The following is a 22,163-nucleotide window of genomic DNA, read 5'->3' on the forward strand; positions in this document are numbered from 1 at the left end:
AATAATTAAGCTGACTCGGATATATTTTATCACATTGCACGTGGCCCAACGATTGCATTTGATATTCTTGATCCCACCACGGTCGCAGGACATGGCGCTGTTCTGTTTGTGAACGCACTTAGCGACATTGAAAGTATGACGATGGACAACACGCTACAGTAGTTCTTTTGAAAAAAACGGCACGCTATTAGTTGTACCTACTTCGCCAACGCAACATAACATCTTGAGGAACCGTGCCGTGTTGCGCATACAGCGGCATGCGACTCTATATATCAAGTTGACGCTGTTTGTATATCCACCGTGGCCAGATTTTTTGCAGCACCGGCACACACCACGTTGGACCGCAGCGCCGAATTGCCCACATTTTTGGATTTATCACTGGTACCACGCAGTGCACTCTACAGCCGCTAAAGCACTCGCTGCACTTGGCGGCAAGCCCTATTATAGCAATGCAGTCGTCTTGTAGCCCGCCGCCGCTCATTCATAGCAAGGACGCCATGATTTAGCATCAACGCAACAAGCCCTCTACACTGCATGCTACGACGAGTGCAAGCGCTCTGTGCAGCTCCCACGGACCTCGACAAGTACGCGCTCAAGGGCAATCAACTTCAAAAAGCTAGCCTTTTTTACATAGGGATGCCAACAACTGCGACCTTGACAGGGCGTGCACGTGGGATCGAATTCGGGCATCTGTGGCTGGGATGGGAGGCGGCCATGCGCTCAGAACTGATAGCTGGCGCCATCCGCTCACGTCCAGAAGGAACCTGCGCCGGCAAGCGAACGCAGTCGACAATTGCCGTCCGATTCCATTGTCGACTCTTTTTCACCAATCACAGCGCGCCATTTGCTTTGCGGCAATTTCGGTGCGATGCGAGATCGGGCAGAAAGCAACCAGCGGCCTCATCATGGACGGGCCGCCGCCACCGAAGCGGGCCAAGCCGACGACCGACGCGGGCTGCCTCTTGACTGGCGCCTTGGCGCGCCACGTCATGTGCTACCTCCGAGATGCGACCGACGTCAAGCGCTTTCTCCAAGTACTGCCACGGCTGCGCGACGACGCACCGCTGCAGAGCCTCTTGGCCTTGCTCCAGCGCGTGCACGACCCGTCCGTCGTCTGGCCCATCGCAAGCCTCTCGGACCTCTACGCTCCTTCCGCCTCCAGCGCCAGCTCGAGCTCGCCGGCTGGTCTCGACCGTCTCGTACAGGTGGCGCTGCCCGTTCTCCGGCAGCTCCACGTGAATGCCTTCATCGCGACACCGCCGATCGCGCGCTACGTGCCGCTCATGGCCAACACGACCGTCTCGGCGCTGGTCGGCGACTTGCGAGAGATTGAAGCGACGTACGGGCTCTGGGCGCCACAGATCACATCGCTCTCGGTGACGGACCCGCAATGCGAGACGTGGCCGCATCTTCGCCGCGTGCTCGCGCTCTGCCCACGGTTGCAGTCGCTTACGTACTTTGTCTGGCGCGGGTCCGAGACGAGCCGGCACGTCACGATGGACATCTCGTGGTTGGCAGAGTACATGATGACGCAATCCAGCCTCGAGAACGTGCATCTCACGGGCCTGCCACTTACAACCGAGGCGGCGACGCTCAACGTGCACGAGATGCCGCCGCTGCTCCGCGCGCTTGGTGCCGCAAGCCGACCCTTGTTTCCACCACAGCTCACTTGCCTCCACCTTACCGCCGTCGACTACCACGCCGCCAACGACATTACCGCCGTGGCCCTCAAGCTGCAGACGTCGCACGTGCGTACGCTCGATATCCGGACCGTCGCGCTCTGCAACCTCACGCGGGCCGTGACCGCACTCGGGAGAGCGCCGGCCTTGCAGTCCTTGACACTTCTGCACGGAGTTCTCGACGATTTCGCGCCATTGACGTCCTTGCGTCGCCTGCACTTGTCGTCCATGCGGCTCTCGCGACGCGCGATCATGGCGATCGCAAGCCTTATGGTCACATCCCAATGTCTCGTGTCCGTCACGTTGGACAACTGCTACCACGATCCACACGACGACGCGACGAGTCCCTTTCTGGCGCTGACGACGGCGCTGCCGGCGTTCTTTGGTCGCGCAGGGCAAGCGCTGGCCATGAGTGTGCAGGACGTGGCGGTCGCCGCTGGCTTCACGACGGCCATGTACAAGATCTCAACGCCCAAGTCGGCGACGCTGGAATTGCATGCAAGCGCGCTGCCGATGGCGGCGTTACGGGCCTTGGTGAGTGCGATTGGATGCGGCACGACGCTGCGACTGGTGGTGCGCACGCTGGCGAGCGCCGAGGCGTTGATGGCCCATGCGACGCGCCGCCAGCTGCATGCGGCCAAAAAGCCCATGTACGAATGGCATTTTGGTCGATCCGTGCCCGACATCAAGTACCAAGTAGCGTGCTCACATGGTGGTTGATTAAGTCTATTTTGTCGAGGAAAGAAAAAGGGGATGGAATTTTGTTGTAATTTCGCACAATATTATATGTGCCAATATATGTGGATACACTGTATGGTATATGGATGACCCGAACGAGGACGAGCAGCCTGCAGGACAGCCAGTGATGGCTGTATATGGACGCCGAGCTCGCGTATGGCAATGAGCGTCCATACGCAAGGGACTTGGAGCCGCTTCATCCGCTCTGCAAACACAGCATATGTAGAGAAGGGTTGACCTCACGCTCGGGCGGGCAAGAGACGATTGATTTCATTGGCCTCGAGTCCTCTCGGGTACCGGTAGGTTAGAGGCGACAACGACAAGTGCATAATGACGATATTGCTGGCTATCTGGTTATCGCATCGATCTGGTGCGTCGTACATTGGACGTTGAGTATTTCCCGATCAAATTGGTTGATATTGGTTGTGTCATTGTTGACAAGGAAATTCCCGTTTTGTTGGGTCCAACGACTGGGGTCCAACACTCCATTTCTGCAGAAGTGGGCGGATTCGAATCGCTGCTCAAGAAAATGGTCACATGGGGAACGCATATCCGGAATTTCCGATCTTCGTTTGCAGCAACGGTACCTTTCATGTTAAAATCAGTATCCCGCAGTAAAGCGCTTACTCGTACTAATCTTTCGCCTTTTACTAAAGATTACCGTGGACGTCTTACAAACAATGCGGCTTCACTAATTTCTGACCTCCCTCTGGGAGGGCCCCCCACCCACAACTCTTTTTCTATGACCTCTATTATTTCATCGCTCTGCTGCGACTTGCACCAACTTTGTCATGACAAGGAGCGATCCAGCATTTAGACTAGGAGGAGACGGTAGACAACCCGGCGTGCATGCTTCTAAAGTTGTTCGGGCGGCTACCGAGTGCCTTTCATTTCCTACAGAGACGGTATTGACGGTAGAGTCTCAACGCTTGAGCTTTTACCTCGGACTTCTTCCTCATCTTGAGCGTTGCAGTGTATGAGCGCTGGTATGTCCAAGGTTGATGGACCCGCAAGTTGTGGCGCGCGATCTTGGTGTCCGGTTATACCGCGGTCTTGGCGCCGATATCCGGCACAACCTGTCGTTCGAAAATCTAGAACGCGCGATGGATCCAGACTCGAGATCCATCGCTGGCCAACGAAATCACATTTGCATCTGCGAGCACAAACGCATGCGCGCGACTCTATCCAGGGCCACCACAACGTAAACTTTAGTTGAAGCGCCTCTCGCCGCCCCTTTCCACTGCCAACGCCATCAACCCACGCTTCGAACCGCTGCATCCGCAACAAAGGTCAACCAAGCCTGCAAGGTCGACCAAGCCTGCAAGAGTTTCCCGCAGCGACTGTGGCGATTCGTTCCATCACAGTGCCCGAGGAGATGCGACCGACGGACGCTGGCGCTGACAAGGGGACGGGATAGACTCTTCAACTAAAGTTAACTTTGTGGTGGCCCTCGGTAGAGACGACTCGACGTCAATGCCAGGTGTAATCCATGCCATATTGGTTAATATTGTCAATTCTACATGAATCCATCGTTACGGCAAGCCTACAAGTAGAGAAAGCAATTCTGTCACAGGTCGCAAAGGTGACAAATCAAGCGAACATGAGGTGCAGGAGGATTTTATACCCAATCCCACATCGCTGTATCCGGAAAGATCGCGAACTTGGAGTTCGCATCGTATCCGGACGACTTTGCCGACGCTTTGTGCGCCGTGGAGGAGCCATGCGACGGCAGTACCTGGTGCAATAGGACAATGTATATGTTCATTCAAAGCTCTATATAGCTATATAGCGTGTACTAGCGTCCTACTCTATTGGTATCAATATCGTCCAGACTTTCCTTTTTCCCGCGCCGCATCGGCGGGAAGCGACCAACATTCTGCCACCGTCGGCATTTTGGCCAATCCACGGTCACCAATGTTCCCCATTCCAGAGTTGGGCCCGACGTGGCAGCATGGGCTACCTCGACTGCGCGCCGATCGACGTGGCCAAGGCGCCGTACGAAGACGCGCTCGACTACCTCCCGCGCGACGCTTGCGCCACGTACGAGTATGCCTACGTCGGCAGCTTGGACGACGCGATGGCGCCGAGCCTCTCGGTCCTTGGCTTCACCAGTAGCCGCAAGTGGTCGCAAGATACGCGGGTCGTCGACGCCATCCTTGGCCTGCATCCATCGGGCATCGTGCCCACGACGATGCTGCAACTCGACGCGCGAGATGGTCTGGTGCCGCCGACAGCGTGGGCCAACGCGCTTCCGCGCCGCCTCGACGCCACGTTGCGCGATCACTTTGTGTGGGGCAGCGCTCCGCTCACGCCCGTCCTTTCCCATGTCATGATCCATGGTCCTGCATCTGCGACAGCCCGCCTCGAGCCCATCACGCGAGCACCTGCCAGCGTCGGGACGCTTCTCTTGACCTTTCCGAGCTACGTGGAAGGCGGCGCCCTTTCTGTTGCGTTTGAAGCAGCGACGACCACGTCCGTCTGCAGCGACTGCCTCAGCAGCACCTTTGCCATCGCCGTCGCGCACCGCGCAGCAACGATCGCGATGGCGCCGATCTCAGCCGGCCACGCCGTCGTCGCCGTCTTCGATCTCGTCGGTGGAGCCGCGCCATCCTCGCCCATCTCAGAGGGCGTGCGCGCGGCGATCGCTGCGCTCGTTGCCGTTGGCGCCAAGCCACCGCGAACGTACCCACTCGTCGGCTACGGCATTCGCCCTCAGTTTGCGTTTACGACCTTCCAGGACCTGCCAAGCGGCAGTCGCGACCGAGCGTTCGCCCACGCACTCATCGCGTCCGAGATGTACGACGTGGCCATCGTGCACTACACCGACGACGGCGACGCTCCCTTTGTCATTGCGCAGGCGACCATGCACCCAAGCTCGAGACTACCCAGTGAGTGCGCGCTGGCACTGCGAGGGCGGTCGGTGCCGGCCTTTCTGCACACAGTCAACGTCGGCGATTTGCGCCGCTCCGGCGACCATCGGCGCACAAGCCTCGTGTTTTGGCACAAGGCCCACCGTCCGTATGTGCTTGGGCTTCCAGTCGCGCTTGATGTCTTTGCAACGACGTCGGCGACGATCGCTACGCGACGCTGCCTCGTCGACGCCATGCTCGGTTACTTGGAACAGGCAGCCCGAGAGCGCAACGCCACGACACGCTACAATAGCAGCGCCAAGACGTGGGCGTGCACGGCGGCGCTGGGGCATCTCGTCCTTGCCGTTGGCGACGTGCGTCTCGTTGAGGAGCTCTGGGAGCCGCTGGATTTCTTTGTCGCGCCAACGCACTTGGCGTTGATGGCGCCGAGTATGCACGCGACCATCCAGCGCTTTGGCACGTACGCACTTTTCCCGCTGCTCGAGTACATCTTGCGCTGGTGGACGACGCGCTGGAGCAGCTTCGCCGTCGGCTGTCAGCTGCTTGCGAGCTTTGCCGGCGTCTCGGTCGCGCCGCTGTGCTTGCCGCTGTCGATTCCCGGCGCCCGTGCCTCGATCGTGTCGGCCTACGCTGTTCTGATGGACCTCACTTTGGTCGAGCGCAATCCGACCAACAGCACGCGCGCGTCCTTGGCAGCGATTATCTGCGACGGCAGTCGCCTTGCCGCCTATGTCAAGGACGAGAAACATCGGTTGCAGACGCTCGTGCAGTCGCAGCCGGCGCTCTTCCATCCGCAGACCGTGCTCGCACCAGCCCTTGAGACTCTTTTGCCCAACCGCCTTCTGTGGTGCGAGACACTTTTGCTCGCAACCGTCCACGTCGCTCCGATGGATGCCACGCCAAGCAACCTCATGACAGTTCCTGATGCGACCTGCGTCTTGCGCGTGCTGCACTCGATCCACGCGTTGGACGCACCGATGCTGCAAGCCCTCGTGACTCTCTGGGGTGCGTTGGCCCTCGATACGATCGCCATGTTCTTGGCCGCGCTGGAAGAAGACGTTCTTGTTGGCCTCGAGACGAGCGTCCTCGCCGTCGTGACAACGACGACGCTAGAGGCGATTCAAAACAACCTTGCAAAGGAGACGGCGTCGTGGCGCGCCATGGCGAAATCGACGGCCCGCGTTCTTTTGTCGGCGCAGCTTACATCGTCGTCGGCAGCGACGATGACGTTCGACGTGTTCCTAGCATCGATTGTCGGGGCCGTCGGCGATGTGATGGCGCTGCACGAGGCCTTTGTGTGGCCGCTGCTCCAAGACGCCACAGCGATCGGCTTGTCGCTGCGTGGTCAAAAAACGCTGGCCTTCGCGATGCTCCGCGTGCTTCCCACGTACAAAACAGAGGACGAGCTGCCGCTGTTGACGTCGGACATGGCCATCACGGACGTGGTCCTGGAGCCGTGCTGCCGCGCCTGCCGACGTTTTGAAGCCTTTTTGCGATCGTCGACACGCGCCCAGTGGGCCCTTGCGTGGTACGCCGAGTCGCCGACGACCCTGTGCGACAAGCTTGCGGCGATGGCTCAACTACTAGCGACGCGCCTGTCATGCAGCATCGATCATCATGCGACGTACCTCAACGTTCGCGTCGCAACGTTCGTAAAGCGCCACGCCATGGTCCTCGAGGCGCGCCACCACGAGGTGGAGCGACAGCAGCGAACACGGACGCTGGTGATGCTGCTGGGTGACGAGCACGACAAGCGCAAAATGACGTCTCATGACCAAGGTGACGAGGCGGCGATGCCAGCAGCGAAGCGCCAGAAGCTGTCGACTTGCAGTTAGTCGTTGAAATCTTAGAAACAACGACTGAAGTTAACCTCCTGATTTCTTCGGGCAGCGTGCAATCGGTAGAGGTGCGTCAGTGCTATGTGTCTGCGTACGGGCTCATGTACAATTAATGTCCGTTCGCGGTAGTACCCACACACATTCAAACACGGGAAATTTGTGGTGAATGCATTGCGCCGTAGACTGCTACATCCCTGGTGGGTTTGTTCAAACGACGAGTCTCAACGGCGGCGGCGAGGCTGTGCTGAGGTGTCAGCGGCGCGGCGTTGGAGATGATTCGAAGCTGCACGGACCAACAGCGAGAACATCGTATATCCGATACTAGCGAGACATATCATTATTTACTGCATCGGATCCGAAACGTACTCTTAACAACACTGATGCAATCCTTCTCAAAAGCAAGAACGTATCAGATGCACGGCTTACTCTCAATCGAGACCTATTTGAAACCAATAGAGTTTAAAATGTGCTAATTGTATGTGATGTACTGAAACGTAGGGAGAAAATAGGAGCTCGAGCGGCCGAAACTCTGCTGCACCGTTTGTCGCCAAGCTTCGAGTAGCTGGCTTCTCCGCCACGATCCTCATCACTGGCAAGCTCAGCAAGCTGCTGCTCGGCAAGCGCAAGAAATGATCTCGCTCACGTGCAAAGCATCGTGGTACCGATGTGCCCATCTGTGTCCAAGGCGTTGGCATCCATTACAGTGGCTCTCATCACTTTCAAGAATAAGAGAGTGCGAGAGTTTGGTCCGTCTCGTCTTTGGCGCCGTGCTCCACTGCTCATAATATGTACATATGTGAACGTATTTCGCGTTACCTTTGATAGTATAAAGAGTTCGCATACGTAGAGAGTAGCAATTTTGCTAGCCTGTCTATATCTAGTCTGTTTGTAATGACCGGATAAGTATTCGGACAACTGGAGCCCTTGTTACTCTCTCGCAGCACTCTGCAACTCTTCCTCTCTTCTCAGATCTCAGAGGCTGAGAGCGGATTGTTCAAGCACGACACACCAACCAAGCTTTGCCCACTAGACATAGGCCGTTTCGGCCGCAACTTACAGCCACTGACTGGGTTCACCCCAGTACATTTATTCTCAAACCAGAAGAATTTGAGCTCTTCCATCGGTTTGAGGGCTTATCAAGACAAGAAGCCGGGATGGCCGAGTGCTACAACTATTTTAAAAGGAGTTGTCGAGCCGCACTGCCCCACAACCCCGAGCAAAGATAATCAAGCGCGGCTGCAAAGTGATTCATGACCTCGTGCGCAGTACTGTACTGTACGTACTACAGTCGGATCTCCCGCACGCCGGGGGGTACCACTACCGGTACTGGTGCCACTGATAATTGATCAAACACTTCGGTACAGTATACTAGTGTGGCTCATTTATCCCAATGCACCGTGAGCTCAAGCTCACTGCGCGGTGCCAAGGTGCAAGACAGAAGCAAGATTTCAGTATCCTTAAAGACTACGTGCGTGCGAACCGCCCAAATGCACACGGAACAGATGGTCTGCAGGTTTCAAGGGAGTTTTGATTGGCTAGGAAACAGGTGGGTGTATGCGACCCCAAAGGAGCTGGGAGGGTTTGAGGGCGCTATTAGAGGTCATCAAAGCCCCGGGTTAAAGAATTTTTGGGGTGACACGGAGTGTATTGTACTATTCCCAGCCGTTCACTGGTGGGGTGAGGGGTTGTAAGGGTCGGGAAGTTCGAAAGATGCCTCCCATCCACATCATATGTTTGTTATGTGTGCATTTCGGCAAAGCATGTACATGTAGGCGGTACATATTAATAGTATCCTGCCAACGGCTGCAACCAATCCGGTACTATCAGTAATTGCGCATGTCCAAGGTGCGTAACAGAACATCCATTCTATTCGTACGGAATTATATTGCTGCGTTCAAACATATTGCTTCTAGATAGGTAATATTCCTGTGAAATTGATGCGTGCCACAAACATGCACTTCGACTGATTTGGTCACGTTCCTATTGAGGGCGCACATTGTCACAATCCCAGCCGCTTCCTGAATTTGCAGGGCTTGCAAGGAACAGTAGCAGTGACGTCGAAGCGAAGGAGACGAAGATCCATTCGTTTGAAAATCCAGTAATATAATAGTAGGATAATAAAACGAAACGCATTCAAACAAAATATATATCTCCACAACCCCGAGCAGAAGCGACAAACGACAACCGGTCGAGGAATTTGGGGTACTAAGATACTGGACAGTAGACTAGTCTTAAATCCGTGAAGCTTTGCCGTTTGATAAAAACTATCCTCTATCATTGCGATGGTAGTACCACGTGACTTTGGCATGGAAACCTCAGCGTTTTCAGCACGGTCAAACTGTTGCTGGGTAAAACACATACAAGACCCTTGCACGATTCGCGCTGGCGCAGTTTGCGAGCTGGCCTCATCGCTCACTTTCCCATTCGCCTCGTTTCACCCATCCGAGTCTAGCAGCATGGGGGTACCAACAGCCGCGTTGTCGCATCTCGTCGCCGTCTTGACCGAGGCGCGAGCCGCGTCAAGTGAGCTTCAGACAGCGCTCAACACGGACGACGAGGCGTCAATTCCCGCTGCCGTCGATCGCCTCAACGCGCTCACGGCCAAGCTCGGCTTGGTGAAGTGGACCATCGACGACGACAAGCTCGCGGACCCGTCCAGCCTCTTTGAGCGCCTCCCGGTGCTCACCACGATCCTCGACGAAGCGCTCAAGTCCTCCGAAATGGAGCCCAACCTCTCGGACAAAGAGGTGATTACGCACGCGAGTGGTGGCGCCGTGCTCTACGGTATTCGCTTCGGCGTCTCGGGCAACGACTTGGTCCAGCTCGCAGCCAAGCCGTTCTTGCAGCCGCCAGCAGAGTGCACACTCAATGGCCCGATTGCCAACACGATCACGGCCGACGAGCAGTTTGCAAGCGTGGATGCTGCGGCGACCTTCCGCACCACGGTCAAGTCGTGCGGCAAGTCGTTTGGCCTTGACGTCAAAGGCTCGTACGGCTACTTCGCGGGAAGCGCAGGTCACCACTCTGGGTCCGCCAAAGAGAGTCGCAACGCGGCGACGACAGCGACAACGACAACCTCCGTCGCGCACGTCACGTACGCCGTCGTGCCAGTCAAGTCGTTCCGGCTCGACCGCTCATCGATGCGCCTTACGGACGACGCAATCAACGACGCGAAGAACGTGACGTCGTCCGCGGCGGCGGCGTACTTTCTCGAGGACTACGGGTCGCACGTGTCGAGTGGCAGCTACCACTTTGGCGGCATCTACTGGAAGACGACCGAGATGTCCACGAAGGAGGCGACGGACGTTCGCGAGATGACCGAGGCCTGCCGCAAGCACGCCTCGTCGCACCTCTCGGCCGAGTACGGTGCGCTCGGGTTTGGCGTCGGCATTGACGTCCGCTGCGGCACGTTCGAGGCGAGTGCGGACGGCTCCGGCGCCAAGAAAAAGCGCGCCAGTGCGACATCGTGACGCGCCTCGAGCACACGGGGCCTGACGCGCCGAGTTTTACCATCTTCCGCGACAAGCTGCTCGCGAGCAATCGGACGTGGCGCGTCATTGACCGCCCGGCGTCGTCGACGGCGCTCGTTGGCGTCTGGGATCTCGTCGCCGAGTTGCCGCATTGCAAGGAGGCGGCCGACCTCATCCGCAAGACGTGGCTCACGTCTGCGCAAGCGTCGATTGCAGTCCCGTCCGTGCGCAAGGCCATGGAGCGTGCGCGCGTGAACGCGTGGCTGTGCGACCCGTCCGTCGGGTCCGAGATGCTGCACATGGAGGTGGCGGATGCCACGGCGGCGTCGCACCTTGCGGAGCGGCACGCGCTGGCCATTGTGACGGCGCTCCAACGCGGCAGCAACGACCATGGCGAAACGATGCTCGACTTTTGCCTCTTCCTCGCGCGCCTCGACAGCGAGTTCGACCTCGAGCTCACGGTGAAGCACTTTCGCCAGCCCGAGATGCGGAGCGCGCTCACCGCCGCGGCCAACGTGGCGCCGCCTGCCACGCTGCAGCGCCTCAGCGATGTCTTCCACCACGTGATCGAGCCCAAGCTTGCGTACGCAACGCCGGTCGTAAACCTCGATGCGGCGTTCGCCGAGTCGCTCAAGCGGTCGCGTGCCCTCACCGCTCCCGAGACGACGGGGGCCGTGTGGGAGCCACCGAGTGTCGACGTCGGGACGTTGCCCGAGGCCGTCGAAGAGCTCTGTCGCCCCTACTTGGGCGTGGTCGTGCCCGATTTGCGCCAACTCCAAGATCGCCTCGGCGCCTTCCTCGTCACGAACCTTGTGTCGGGTGCGACACCAAAGCACCACACGTACTGGCGCATCGCGCAAGGATATGGCTGCTTCCCCGAAGGCTTCGCCAACGACCTCACGAAAGAGCACATCGAGACGTTGGTGCGCGAGCTCCAAAGCGCGTTCGATGTCGACAAAGTGGTGGACGAAAGCGGCGACGAAGACGCGCCGGAGCCGTCGCCGTTCGCGGCCAAGGCGTTGACACCAGAAGGACGATCGCTCAGTCACCTCGTTCGCGTCACGCCGCGGTCGACGGCGGCAAGCGACCCGCGAGAGCGCATTTGGCACATGCTCAAGCACCGTTTGGGGCTCGAGAAGGAGCTGTTTGTTGACCACGGTGGCGCCGCCAAGCCCGCGGCCACACGCGCGGTGCGCGGTGCCAAGGCCAAGTCATCGACGGCCGAGTCCGCGCGGCCAGTGATGCTCGATGCTTTGCTGGGTCTTACGAGCCCGCTGACGCCGACGGCGCGCGCTGAAGTCTTCCGGCTCATGCTCGACCGCCGCCTTCTGGTGCCGTATCTCGTGCCATCGGACACCGGCCTTTTCCGGTCGGAAGCGACACCGCTTGGACTGATCGAAACGTTCATTGGCACTCAGCGCGCCTCGTTGATGCGGGACACGTCGGTCACGCGCGTCGCCGTCGTCTCGGAGCGTCCGACCAAGAACAGCGTGACGAAAGACTGGATCAAAGGCACCTTCCACGTCGACTCGATGCACTGTCTGGACCGCAACCATGGCAACCACGTGACGTCGGCGACCGTCGTCGAGCTCGGGTGGGGCTTTGTCAAGCGCAACGCCGAGTTCACGCCTGTCATGGTGCTGCACGTTGTCGGCAACTACAAGCCGCTCCTGCCTTTCATTACAGCGTTTGCGGATGCGGCCATTGTGGACGCGGGCACGGTCGACGACGACGACGTGGCGTTGACCTTGTCGCATGGCTGCGTCGTGCATTGGCGCAACGCCAACGAAGACGAAGACGACGAAGCGATCGAGGGCAAGTCGGACGACGTCTTTACGATCGCCATGCGCTGTGCGATCACGACGTCCCACAGCCGGCTCACCGACTACATCTTGGACGAGGCGGCGCCGCCCCACGCGCGCGTTGCGGTCGCCGACGTGACTCTGCCGACGCTTCTACTTCCGAGCGACGTGGTCCCGCCAACGGCCACCAATGCTCTTGCGCGCACCAACTTTGCCACGCTGCGCCGCGAGACGTTCCAGCTCCAGCTACTCTTCGCCCAGGAGGCCCAGCTCCAGATCCAGTTGGAGCGTGAGATGAACGTCCCTGACCGCCAAGTCCTCACGCAAAAGATCCGGGCGCTCAAAGACCAGCATGCGACCAAGGTGCGCGCTGTCAAGTCCAACCCGCTCCTCGCGTATTTTTTGCGCGTGCTCGAGCAGCGCCATGCAGCGGACCGCGAGATGATGCTCATCGACCTCGAACGCCGGCTCGCCACGAGTTGCGAGGCGATCAGTCAGGCGGCGCGGGACCAGTACCGTCTTGCGCGGGATGCGTTCAACAAGAACGGAAGCGCTGAAAACCGCAAGGCGTATGCAGCAGCGCTCGAGAAGTGGAGCATGATGGTGACGGGCCTCGAGCATCTCTGGCGCGAGCTCTCGCACATCTTTCGATCCGACCCCAACAAGTACAAGCTGCTCCCGCGGCTCGCGGCGCAGCACCTTCGTGACGGCTTCCCGCTCGAGCTCATGGACGGCGACGCGGCCATGGTCAACATCACGTGGATCCGCGCCGTCTTCAACCAGCTCGGGGATTGTCTCCCCAAGGGCACGCGCATCTTTGTGCTTTCGATCATGGGCGTTCAGTCGGCCGGCAAGTCGACGCTGCTCAACTACATGTTTGGCGTCCGCTTGCGCACGTCCGTCTCTCGCTGCACGCGTGGGCTCAACATCCAGCTCCTTCAGGTTGACGGCTCGGCGGCGTACGACTACGTGCTGCTGCTGGACACGGAAGGGATTCGGTCGCCCGAGTACATTGGCATGGACGGCAGCGCGTGGCGGGACAACCGCATGGCGACGCTGGCCATCTTGCCGTCCGACGCCACCATCATCTTGACCAAAGGCGAGTCGGCGGTCACGATCAGCGAGATCCTCCCGATCGTGCTCTCGGTCTTTCTCGGGTCCGAGCTCGTGGAGCAGTACGGTAGCTACCTCACGGCCAACCTCTACTTTGCGTTCAACCAGATCGACTTGACGCAGTCGAGCAACATGGAGACGATCGTCGATACGCTCATGAAGGACCTGCGCGAGAACGCGGCCAAGATCACCGAGATTAGCGCCAACGAAGTCGGCCTCGACAACACACCCTCGGTCGCGTCGTCCGTCGAGTACTTTCGCGACTTCCGCGCCGACATTGCCGACATGGACGGGTGCGACGTGCGCTTCTTCGGCACGACGCACGGCACAACCGCGCCGCCGCTCGACACACCCGAGGCCGCGTACGGAGACCGTCTGCTTGGGTTTTGGGACCACATCAACGCCCGCGCCATGGAGCGTGGCGCCAACTGGCGCGGCCGCACGATCGAAGACTTCAACGAGGCGCTGCTGCGTGTATGGACCTGCATTGGCACGGCCAACTTCCAGCTCAACTTTTCCGCGGCCCACGAACAAGTGGCATACGAGCACTTGATGCGGCGCATGACCGAGCACACGCGGGAACTCGCCAAGGTCTACTCGACGGCCTTCGACAACATCCTCAAGCGCATTAGCGCCGACGACGCCAACGGCGTGCCCTTTGCATCCGGCAACGCCAAGTACGCGCTCTTGCTCGAGGGCCACGTCGTCGACGCCGTTGCAACGCTTGACGTCAAGGTGCACGCCGACCTCTCGCAGGAGAAGTTTGCGCAGTGGAAGGCTGCGCTCGAGCGCAAGTGGGTCGGCCTCAAGCACAACCAAGCCGAGCACTCGAAGCGGCTCGTCCAGGACAAGGTCGACCACGTCTTCCTCTTCGAGTCGCAAGTCAAGGTCTACAAGGGCGAGCTTCAAAAGCAGCTCACCCAGCACATCGAGAAGGGCGATACGGCGACCGCGATGCGCGCGTTTGATACCATCTTTGACCGTATGCTGGCTCGCATCCGGGACGAGCACCCGCCGCTTCAAGTGCGCCCCCGTGTCGAGGACACCATTTTCAAGAACGATGTGTTCTCGCCCGACCAGCGCGTCGAGCTGCGGAAGGTTTTATGGAGCAAGGTTCCGACGCCAACGGCCTCGTGGGGTGCGGCGGTGTTCGATTGGTTCAACGGCAGCAAGCAAATGATGAGCCCCAAGGACGCGGTGATCGATGCGATCAACGATCTCTTGAACGCCGAGCTCGCCAACGTCCCGCGCTATCTTGACGATGTCGTGCTCATGGTGATGATCAAGGCCAAGAAGCTCACAAAAGACATGTCCCCGTCACTCGTGTCGACGGCCCTCGCGGCGCTGTACCACGGCCTGGTCAGCGCCTTGACCAAGATCCAGAAGCGCTGGGACCTCAACAACAGCATCGTCACCAAGTTTGCCGCGTGCAAGCCGAGCATGAAGGCGTTTGCCGAGAACATTTGCAAGGGCCACGTCGCGGCGGACCTCCTCATCGCGACGCTCGACGGGTGGCTTGAGCACCACCTCCACCAAGCGTTCGAAGAGCAGCTCGTGAGCGAGGTCGCGGCGAGCCTCAAGAGCCAGCGCTGGGTCCAAGACGCGGAGGCCATGCAAGCCTTCCTCGACAAGGACATCTTGGAGCGCATTCGAGCGGGCGCGACGCGTTCCGTCCTCGACGCGATCCGAAATCCAAAGGCGCATGGGACCGAAGTCATGACGAAGCTCATTTTGGCCAAGGTGCAGCAGTGTCATGCGCGCATGGGCGAGGCGATCGTCGCCAACGTCAAGGAAAGCATCGTTGTCGCGGCGACTCTTGCGGGCAAGGCCGAGACGCGCCGTAGCGAGCGCTTCGTCCATGAGATCCGGCTTGCGCTCCAAGACCGGCTCAAGCTCAGCGGTACGAGTGTGCTTGTCGAGAACCTACCGAAGGGCGACAACGACTTGATGAACTGCGACGAGCAAGGTCCTGGCATCTTTACGAGCAGCGCCAAGCCCAGCGTCCTCAACGCCGTCCTCCAAAGCCTCGAGACGCACAGTGCCAAGTTCCGCGTCTCGACGGACGTGAGCACCTCGATGGCGACGAAAGTGCTCGAGCTCATTCGCGACGAGTCGTTCGGTGCATCGAGCGGTGTCATCCCGCGCTGCGGCAAGCCGTGCCCCCATTGCCGCTGCCCGTGCACCAAGGCCTTGGGCCACGCGAGCGTCGACGACGACGACAAGCTCCACGACACGTACCATCAACCGGCCGGCTTGGTGGGCGTGCCGTGGACCCGCACCGGTATCCTCGTCTCGGAGAGCTGTACCACGAGCGTCGTCAATGACAACAACGTCGTTTTCAGCGACGGCAAGTCCGTTCCCTTCAAGGAATTCGACACAGCGTTCCCGGGCTGGGCCGTCCCAGCCGTGACGCAGCGCTTGCCGCTGCGCGAGTACGTTTTCGCCACGTACCAAGACGCCCTCGCGGAGCAATACGGTCATTCCAAGTGCCAAGACATCCCGAGCTCATACAACCACGACTTGGACGACCTCGGACGCACGATCAACCGCCTCTGCATGGGCATGCTATAGCTGCCCACACGTCGGTAGCCTCAAACATGCAGACGAATGTACTAGTTGCCGTTTTCTTCATGTTCCCTCTTCCCTCCATGTAGCCATCACAGCCCCTCTTCCCCGCCCTCTTCGCATCGCTTCCGCCTCGCTGCCGATCTGGTTGGCGGTCTCCAGATGCGCAGCCAGATTGCACAAATGCGAAGAAGAGTCTTCGCACACGTGGGCGAAAACAAATTCGCACGTTTTTCAATCCAGTTGCCATCTGGATTCCAACTGGATTTGCAAATAAAGGTGTTTTGGAAGCCTTCCATTGACGGATGCAATATTGTTGGGACCTCGTGGCAGTCTCCAATTGGGCCTAGCTCCGACCGTCCTGTGATTGGATGGCAGACTGGCAACTAGGCGCTGCTCCAATAGCTCATCGTAATCAGACTTTGTTTTGCCTTTGAAGAGAGAGTCCTCTAGCGCAGACGCATTCGTAGCGACGAGCAATCTCCGTCCTCTTCATTCGCTTGCCGGGCCGTGGCTGCGCAGGCATGCAATGGCCGCACCAATGGCTTCTGGCGCCGGGCCGTCGTCGCATTCTTTAGCACGTCAACAGAACAGTATTCCAAGGTGGCTTTACGCATGTGTCCCTTTTGTCCTCTATCGCCACGCTCGGCCATCGACACAACGAGGCATGTGGCGAGTCGTTACCGCAACAGGTCCCGTGGGCCGTCAGAAAAGAATGCGCTTGAGGAAGTCGCATGTTGTCTTGAAGCGACTGGAGCTTGCGGTACCCGGAGTGTCGAGCTCGCAACGCTGTCGATTGCAATCCGGATCATCGTCACGAATCCAGTTTGGTGTATGAAGGACTCGTGGATTTTAGTGCGAGAAACACTCGAGCTGACGAATCGTTGGCGCACTCATCGTTACATGGAGCACATACCAGGCTCCTTGGCATGCAGCACATTCACGATTGTGACGATTTCCAGCGCGGTGCCGTCGGTGAGTCAATATGTCGCCACCGTATTCTCCTACATTTTGTTAAAGTTTACGTGCCCAGGGATGGAAGAAGTGCGATGGAGACGAAGCGTGTCAGCCGTTGGCAGCTGACGTCGGTCCAAGCCTAGTCATGCTGGTAGCGGTGTAGTTGGCTTGCTTATCTCTAGCGCAAGTGCTGTAGACAAATCGAAAGGTCAAGATCGACTTAACTTCACTCACTTTCCATTGAACAACACAATCAGCACCGCTCCCAGCTCTACAAAACATGTCCACACACACACAGTGGCATCACTGCCGTAGACGACTAGCAGCGGTGTGGTGATCGTCATCGTGGACAGCCACACGAGTAGTCGTCACGCAGGCAGCGTCGACCCTCCAGCCGCTTGTCGGTCGGGTCCAACGTTAAGTGACACCCAGTAGTGGGAGTGTACGAAAATGGTCTGTGACCTGCAAAACCAAACAAGGCCGAACACATTTTCTCCAACGTGTTCTCGCATTTCCACGTGTTGTCACCAGCAGCGCAATGACGGCAAGTGTCGTGCCCGACGTGGTTGCGAGCTCGATGGCAAATGTAGAACTGGATTAGGTTGGTTAGCCCGAGCTAAGCTAGTTTTAACTTTTAACTACGAGCTGCAACCAGACTCTTGAAGATGCTTGATATGCACTTGATTTCGCTTGTTCTTGATATGCAAATCTGAGCAAACACGACAGGAAGCTCTTGACGCGGACCATCGCTCGTCCTCTTCGCTAAGCTTGTCGCAATGCCAGAGCCGCATACGGGTACGAGCACGAGGTTGGATGGTCTTGTAGTGCGAGGCTCGACATAGCGCCGCTACTACAGTACTAGTACTAGTATTGTAATATGCACGACGTGTGAGTCGCGGGATGCCATCGCGTTTTATCTCGACAGAGCCGCAATCCTATTGTGGCGTCTGATTGGCTCCTTTCCGAATTCAGCGCTTGATAACAGCCAATGGCATCATCGCATCGAACGTATTCCCGACCAAGGAAGCACGAGCACGCATGGGCCGGACACGGAAGCGGCTGCTGGACGTACGCATCGCGAGCGACGCCACGGAGCTCACGCATGGACGTAGTCGAACGACGGCGCGCGTCCATCCAAGCGCGCGCATGACGCAGTACGTTGCAGCCACATGCGTTTTCCATGGCCCATGCCAGCATCTAGGCCAGCGACGCGTCCGACGACGAGTGCATTCCGCCGGCCGACGATATCAACCAGTCGGACGACGATGAAGACGACGAGCTCTCGAGCGCTGAAGGAGCGTCCACGCTCTGGGACGTCGACGCCACACAGTCGGACGTAGAGCATGACGCGACGCTGGATCCTGACGCGACGCAGCTCGAGGTCAACGACCCTGACGCCACTGTGATGGAGGTCAACGACCCTGATGCCACCGTCCTCGAGGTCGAGGCCCTGCCTGCTGCAACGATCGACCATCTCGAGGCCGCGCTGCCGGTCGATCTCAACGCGACGCAGGACGACTTTCTCTTGGACGACAATGTGCCGCCGCAAAAGGCGGTACTGTACCATCCTCTCCATCCTCTCTATCTCTACCAACTATTCTACTACTTTTCTACTAACTAGTTGGCCGACCGTCAAACCGACGTCGAGCGAGCATGGGGCATTGCGCGCTGCCTCGCGTCCCACGTGTCTGCGCCCGAGCTCCATCACATTCACTATGGCGTGCCGCCGTCCGGCCCACCGACGCGCGCGCCGCTCAAAGAAAACGACGAGCTCGCTTCGTACACTCGACCGTGTCTGCCATTTCTCGCCGTCTCATGCGGTTTTCTATGGCCCATAGCACGTTTGTGTGGCCCGTCAACCCCAAGAACGTGCTTTCGACCGAGTTCGTCTCGCCTTGCATGGAACCTTGGTCTTACGATTGATTTCCTCTATAGATTCGAGCAAGACGCCAGCACGATTCAACTGGATTTGGATCTGGACAGCGACTCGGACACGGAGACGGCGGTCGAGCCAACGCTGACGGCCTTGCCCGCACTGCCGCGGCCGCTCTGTGAGATTGTGACCGACCGCTGCCGGCAGCATGGGCTCCAGCCGACGCCGACGACGACGTCGCATCTCGGGTACCTCGCGCGGCAGTCAAATGTCTTCCTCGACAAGATGCTCGAGTCGCTCCTGACCCGCAACGCGATGGCACTCCAAGGCAACGAGCAGCATTTCTCGTCGTCGTCTTGGTACTGCTGCCAGCTGCATGCACACATATCCGCCTCCTTGCCATCTCGGCATCCTCATGGACATGTAGGACCATGTACAAGGGCATGCCGTGTGCCAACTGGCGCTTTGTGGCCGAGGGCCTTCTGCAAGCCACGGACGGGACTGGCCGCGCGCATTCGGTGCTGCCTCGCCAGCTTACCGACGCGTACGTTTTGCCTCGTCGACGAGACAGGTCATGATGATGATGATGGAACCGGCGGCGTGTAGGACAAAGAAGCGCATCGAAGCGCGGATCCGAGCGCTGTACGACCAGCCATGGCAAACGCTCGGGCTTAACGCGCCCGTGTGGTCTGTGAATGCTCCCTCGTCCGAGTGAGGTCGATGAACATGGTTGATTGATGCATCTCGGATGTGGAGTCGTCGTCGTCGTTATAAATTAGCAGCATGGTCAGGTAGAGGAGGAGGAAGAGGAGGAAGAGGAGGAAGAGGAGGAAGAGAGGAAGATGGTGCCTACGGGTCACTCGACGTGGCTTCGTCGTCGGCGACAAGCGTCGCGTTCGAGGACCGGTCGGCCGAGTTGGCGCGGCTCTTGGTCGCGTCCTCGGTCGTCGTCAGCTGCTGGAAGGACACGTCGCCGTTGAGCTTCATTTGCGGCGACGCGAGAAACTCGGCAAACGCACCGGATCGGCTCGCGGTCGCGTTCTCTTCGATCGTCTTGAGCATCGTCTCGAGCCCGAGCTTGCGCTGCGCGAGGAACGCAGCGTCGTCGGCGCGGAGGACGCTCCAGAGACCGTACTCGGGCAGCTTGAGCCCGTCGACGTCGCCGACACCTTCGTAGAGCCGCTTGAAGTCGTTGAAGCGGCGCAGCACCGAGTAGACATGGTACTTGACGTCGCTCTCGGGGAGGTACACAGGCATCGAGATCTGCACCTCGTACACATACGCATCTTGGTCGACGTCGAGGGTCACATTCAGGATGGCGAAGACGCGCTTCGCAGCGCCGCCGGCAAAGCTCTCGTAGGGCATGATGGAGCGAGGGCGAGATAGGTAGATGGAGCGCGACGCGAGGTAGACGCTGGAAGATGCGACTTGGGGTGTGGAGAAAGCGTTGAAGTCGAGTTTCACAGGTGCCAAGCCAACGTCTGAAAAAAGCTCCGCCAGATAGGTCCGCGACGAGAATGCATATTAATCCTCTCCCAGGTATACAAATAGCAAGTATACTCTCTACCTGAGATGATGCAGTCTTTTTACTGGACCATTGTATGCGCAATATGCATTACCATCGCTAGCCGCCGGCGCTCTGCAAACACCGCCCACCAGATAGGCCAGCCTTTGAATTGCATATATCGATATTATTTCTGTCATTTAATGATATGTTTTGTATTGAATACAATACAATGGATAAAATATATAATGCACAATTAAAGATACAGTAAAAATACGCATTTTAAGAGTAGACCTGTGTGCGGACGAAACCGGTCGGGGCTTCCAGCTCTGGGACGAGATGGCATATTTTCTGCGGGACCATATTAAATTATCCGGCGCGCCGTAATGCTGTCGCACGCCGCGCGAAATATTATTAATATACCAGCTGGTGTGTTCAGATCTAGGCAGATTTGTATGCGAGCGCATGCAGTTTCGCGCACCAGCTGCCCCCGCCCATGTCCCAGACCGCACTTTATCGGATGCCCACGCTGCAAGTACCACCCAATCGGTTAAGTGCGTATCGCACTTGCGCGCACCCATCCGCTTGACAAGACCGATGGCCCGACGTCTGGCGCTCGTGACCGGCGGGAGCCGGGGCATAGGTCGCGCGATCGCCCAGCAGCTGCACCACGACGGGTGGCATGTCGCCATCACGTCGCGCTGCGCAGACCGCGCGGCGGAGGCGGCGGCGTCGATCGCACCGGACGTACTGGGCGTCGCGTACGAAGCCAGCGCACCGGGCAGCGCCGAAGCCGCGCTCGAGGCGTTGCACGCGATGAGCGGCGGCGTGCCCGTCACGGGCCTCGTCAATGCAGCAGGTATCACGCACAACAGCCTTCTTCTGCGGCTACGCGAAGACCAAGCACAGTCGCTTGTCGCGACCAACCTTCTCGGCCCGCTCTTCATGACCAAGGCCGTCGCCAAGGGCATGCTGAAGCAGCGCACGGGTCTGTCCACCACGTCACATCGTTCGGCTGAGATTGGCGGGTAGGCAGCATTGTCACACTCGGCAGCGTCGTCGGCTCCAAGGGCAACGTCGGGCAAGCCGCGTACGCTGCCTCCAAGGCCGGTCTTCTCGGCGTCACAACGACGCTCGCCAAGGAGCTCGGGCCCAAGAACATTCGCGTCAACCTCGTCGAGCCGGGCTTCATCGCAACCGATATGACCCAAGAGCACATGACCGAGGAGGCCCGGGCAGCGACGATTGCGCTCACGTCGCTGCGGCGGCTCGGCACGCCCGACGACGTCGCGCAGCTTGTCGCCTTCCTCTTGAGCGACCGCGCGAGCTACATCACGGGCCAGTGTCTTCGCGTCGATGGCGGCCTCGTTATGTAATCGCGTTGAACTTGGCTCGATCAGATCGAGCATGCACAGATTCTGTGCAGGCGGCATGTGGATGCCGAATTTAGTGTCATTTGCGGCATATAAACTCTGCCAAAGACAACGCGCGAGCGTACCGGGGTAGGTACACCTGCCATTGCTCAAATTGTATTACCTGTCAACGGTCCAGTCCGTGGTACCTCATCCATCAATGACCTTGGTTATTACCTACGCTTGACGATGTTGATCCGTCGGTCGCCAAAATTGTGCCAAATATATGGTACAGTAGCACCGCTGAATTCACCCGTCAACTTACTACTGTACCACCCAGCGCAGCCTCTGGTACCGTTCTCGCGCTGGCTTACTAGTATCGAGCATCATGGCAAAGAGCTT

At 58.6% G+C, this 22,163-nt stretch overlaps 6 protein-coding genes across 6 annotated transcripts; 5 read left to right on the plus strand and 1 right to left on the minus strand.

Moving 5' to 3' along the window:
- Positions 1-905: 905 nt before the first annotated feature.
- Positions 906-2,399, plus strand: SPRG_09721 (hypothetical protein; the record flags this gene model as incomplete). The annotated part of the gene is made up of 1 exon (XM_012348870.1): positions 906-2,399. The coding sequence occupies one exon, from the start codon at positions 906-908 to the stop codon at positions 2,397-2,399; it is 1,494 nt and encodes a 497-aa protein (XP_012204260.1).
- Positions 2,400-4,368: 1,969 nt separating this feature from the next.
- SPRG_09722 (hypothetical protein) lies at positions 4,369-7,122 on the plus strand (the record flags this gene model as incomplete). Its single annotated transcript, XM_012348871.1, has 1 exon — positions 4,369-7,122. The coding sequence occupies one exon, from the start codon at positions 4,369-4,371 to the stop codon at positions 7,120-7,122; it is 2,754 nt and encodes a 917-aa protein (XP_012204261.1).
- Positions 7,123-9,581: 2,459 nt separating this feature from the next.
- On the plus strand, positions 9,582-16,081 carry SPRG_09723 (hypothetical protein; the record flags this gene model as incomplete). Its single annotated transcript, XM_012348872.1, has 2 exons — positions 9,582-10,520; positions 10,547-16,081. 2 exons carry the CDS (start codon positions 9,582-9,584, stop codon positions 16,079-16,081), a joined length of 6,474 nt encoding a protein of 2,157 aa, XP_012204262.1.
- A 1,962-nt stretch (positions 16,082-18,043) lies between these two features.
- On the plus strand, positions 18,044-19,620 carry SPRG_09724 (hypothetical protein; the record flags this gene model as incomplete). Its single annotated transcript, XM_012348873.1, has 8 exons — positions 18,044-18,100; positions 18,145-18,186; positions 18,234-18,587; positions 18,654-18,811; positions 18,871-18,915; positions 18,968-19,264; positions 19,333-19,449; positions 19,512-19,620. The coding sequence occupies exons 1-8, from the start codon at positions 18,071-18,073 to the stop codon at positions 19,618-19,620; spliced, it is 1,152 nt and encodes a 383-aa protein (XP_012204263.1). The 5' UTR covers positions 18,044-18,070.
- A 134-nt stretch (positions 19,621-19,754) lies between these two features.
- On the minus strand, positions 19,755-20,361 carry SPRG_09725 (hypothetical protein; the record flags this gene model as incomplete). Its single annotated transcript, XM_012348874.1, has 1 exon — positions 19,755-20,361. The coding sequence occupies exon 1, from the start codon at positions 20,268-20,270 to the stop codon at positions 19,755-19,757; it is 516 nt and encodes a 171-aa protein (XP_012204264.1). The 5' UTR covers positions 20,271-20,361.
- Positions 20,362-20,966: 605 nt separating this feature from the next.
- Positions 20,967-21,993, plus strand: SPRG_09726 (hypothetical protein). The gene is made up of 2 exons (XM_012348875.1): positions 20,967-21,397; positions 21,442-21,993. Exons 1-2 carry the CDS (start codon positions 21,007-21,009, stop codon positions 21,783-21,785), a joined length of 735 nt encoding a protein of 244 aa, XP_012204265.1. The 5' UTR covers positions 20,967-21,006; the 3' UTR covers positions 21,786-21,993.
- The last annotated feature ends 170 nt before the right edge of the window (positions 21,994-22,163 follow it).

The sequence above is a fragment of the Saprolegnia parasitica genome, assembly GCF_000151545.1.
Source record: "Saprolegnia parasitica CBS 223.65 unplaced genomic scaffold supercont2.48, whole genome shotgun sequence".
Classification (NCBI taxonomy): Eukaryota; Oomycota; class Saprolegniomycetes; order Saprolegniales; family Saprolegniaceae; genus Saprolegnia; species Saprolegnia parasitica.

Excerpts from the sequence above, each read along its gene's own strand:
- SPRG_09726 (XM_012348875.1), top strand. The coding sequence starts at position 21,007 with ATGGCCCGACGTCTGGCGCTCGTGACCGGCGGGAGCCGGGGCATAGGT. Across the intron at positions 21,398-21,441 it reads CATGCTGAAGCAGCGCACGG|GCAGCATTGTCACACTCGGC; the intron begins GTCTGTCCACCA and ends ATTGGCGGGTAG.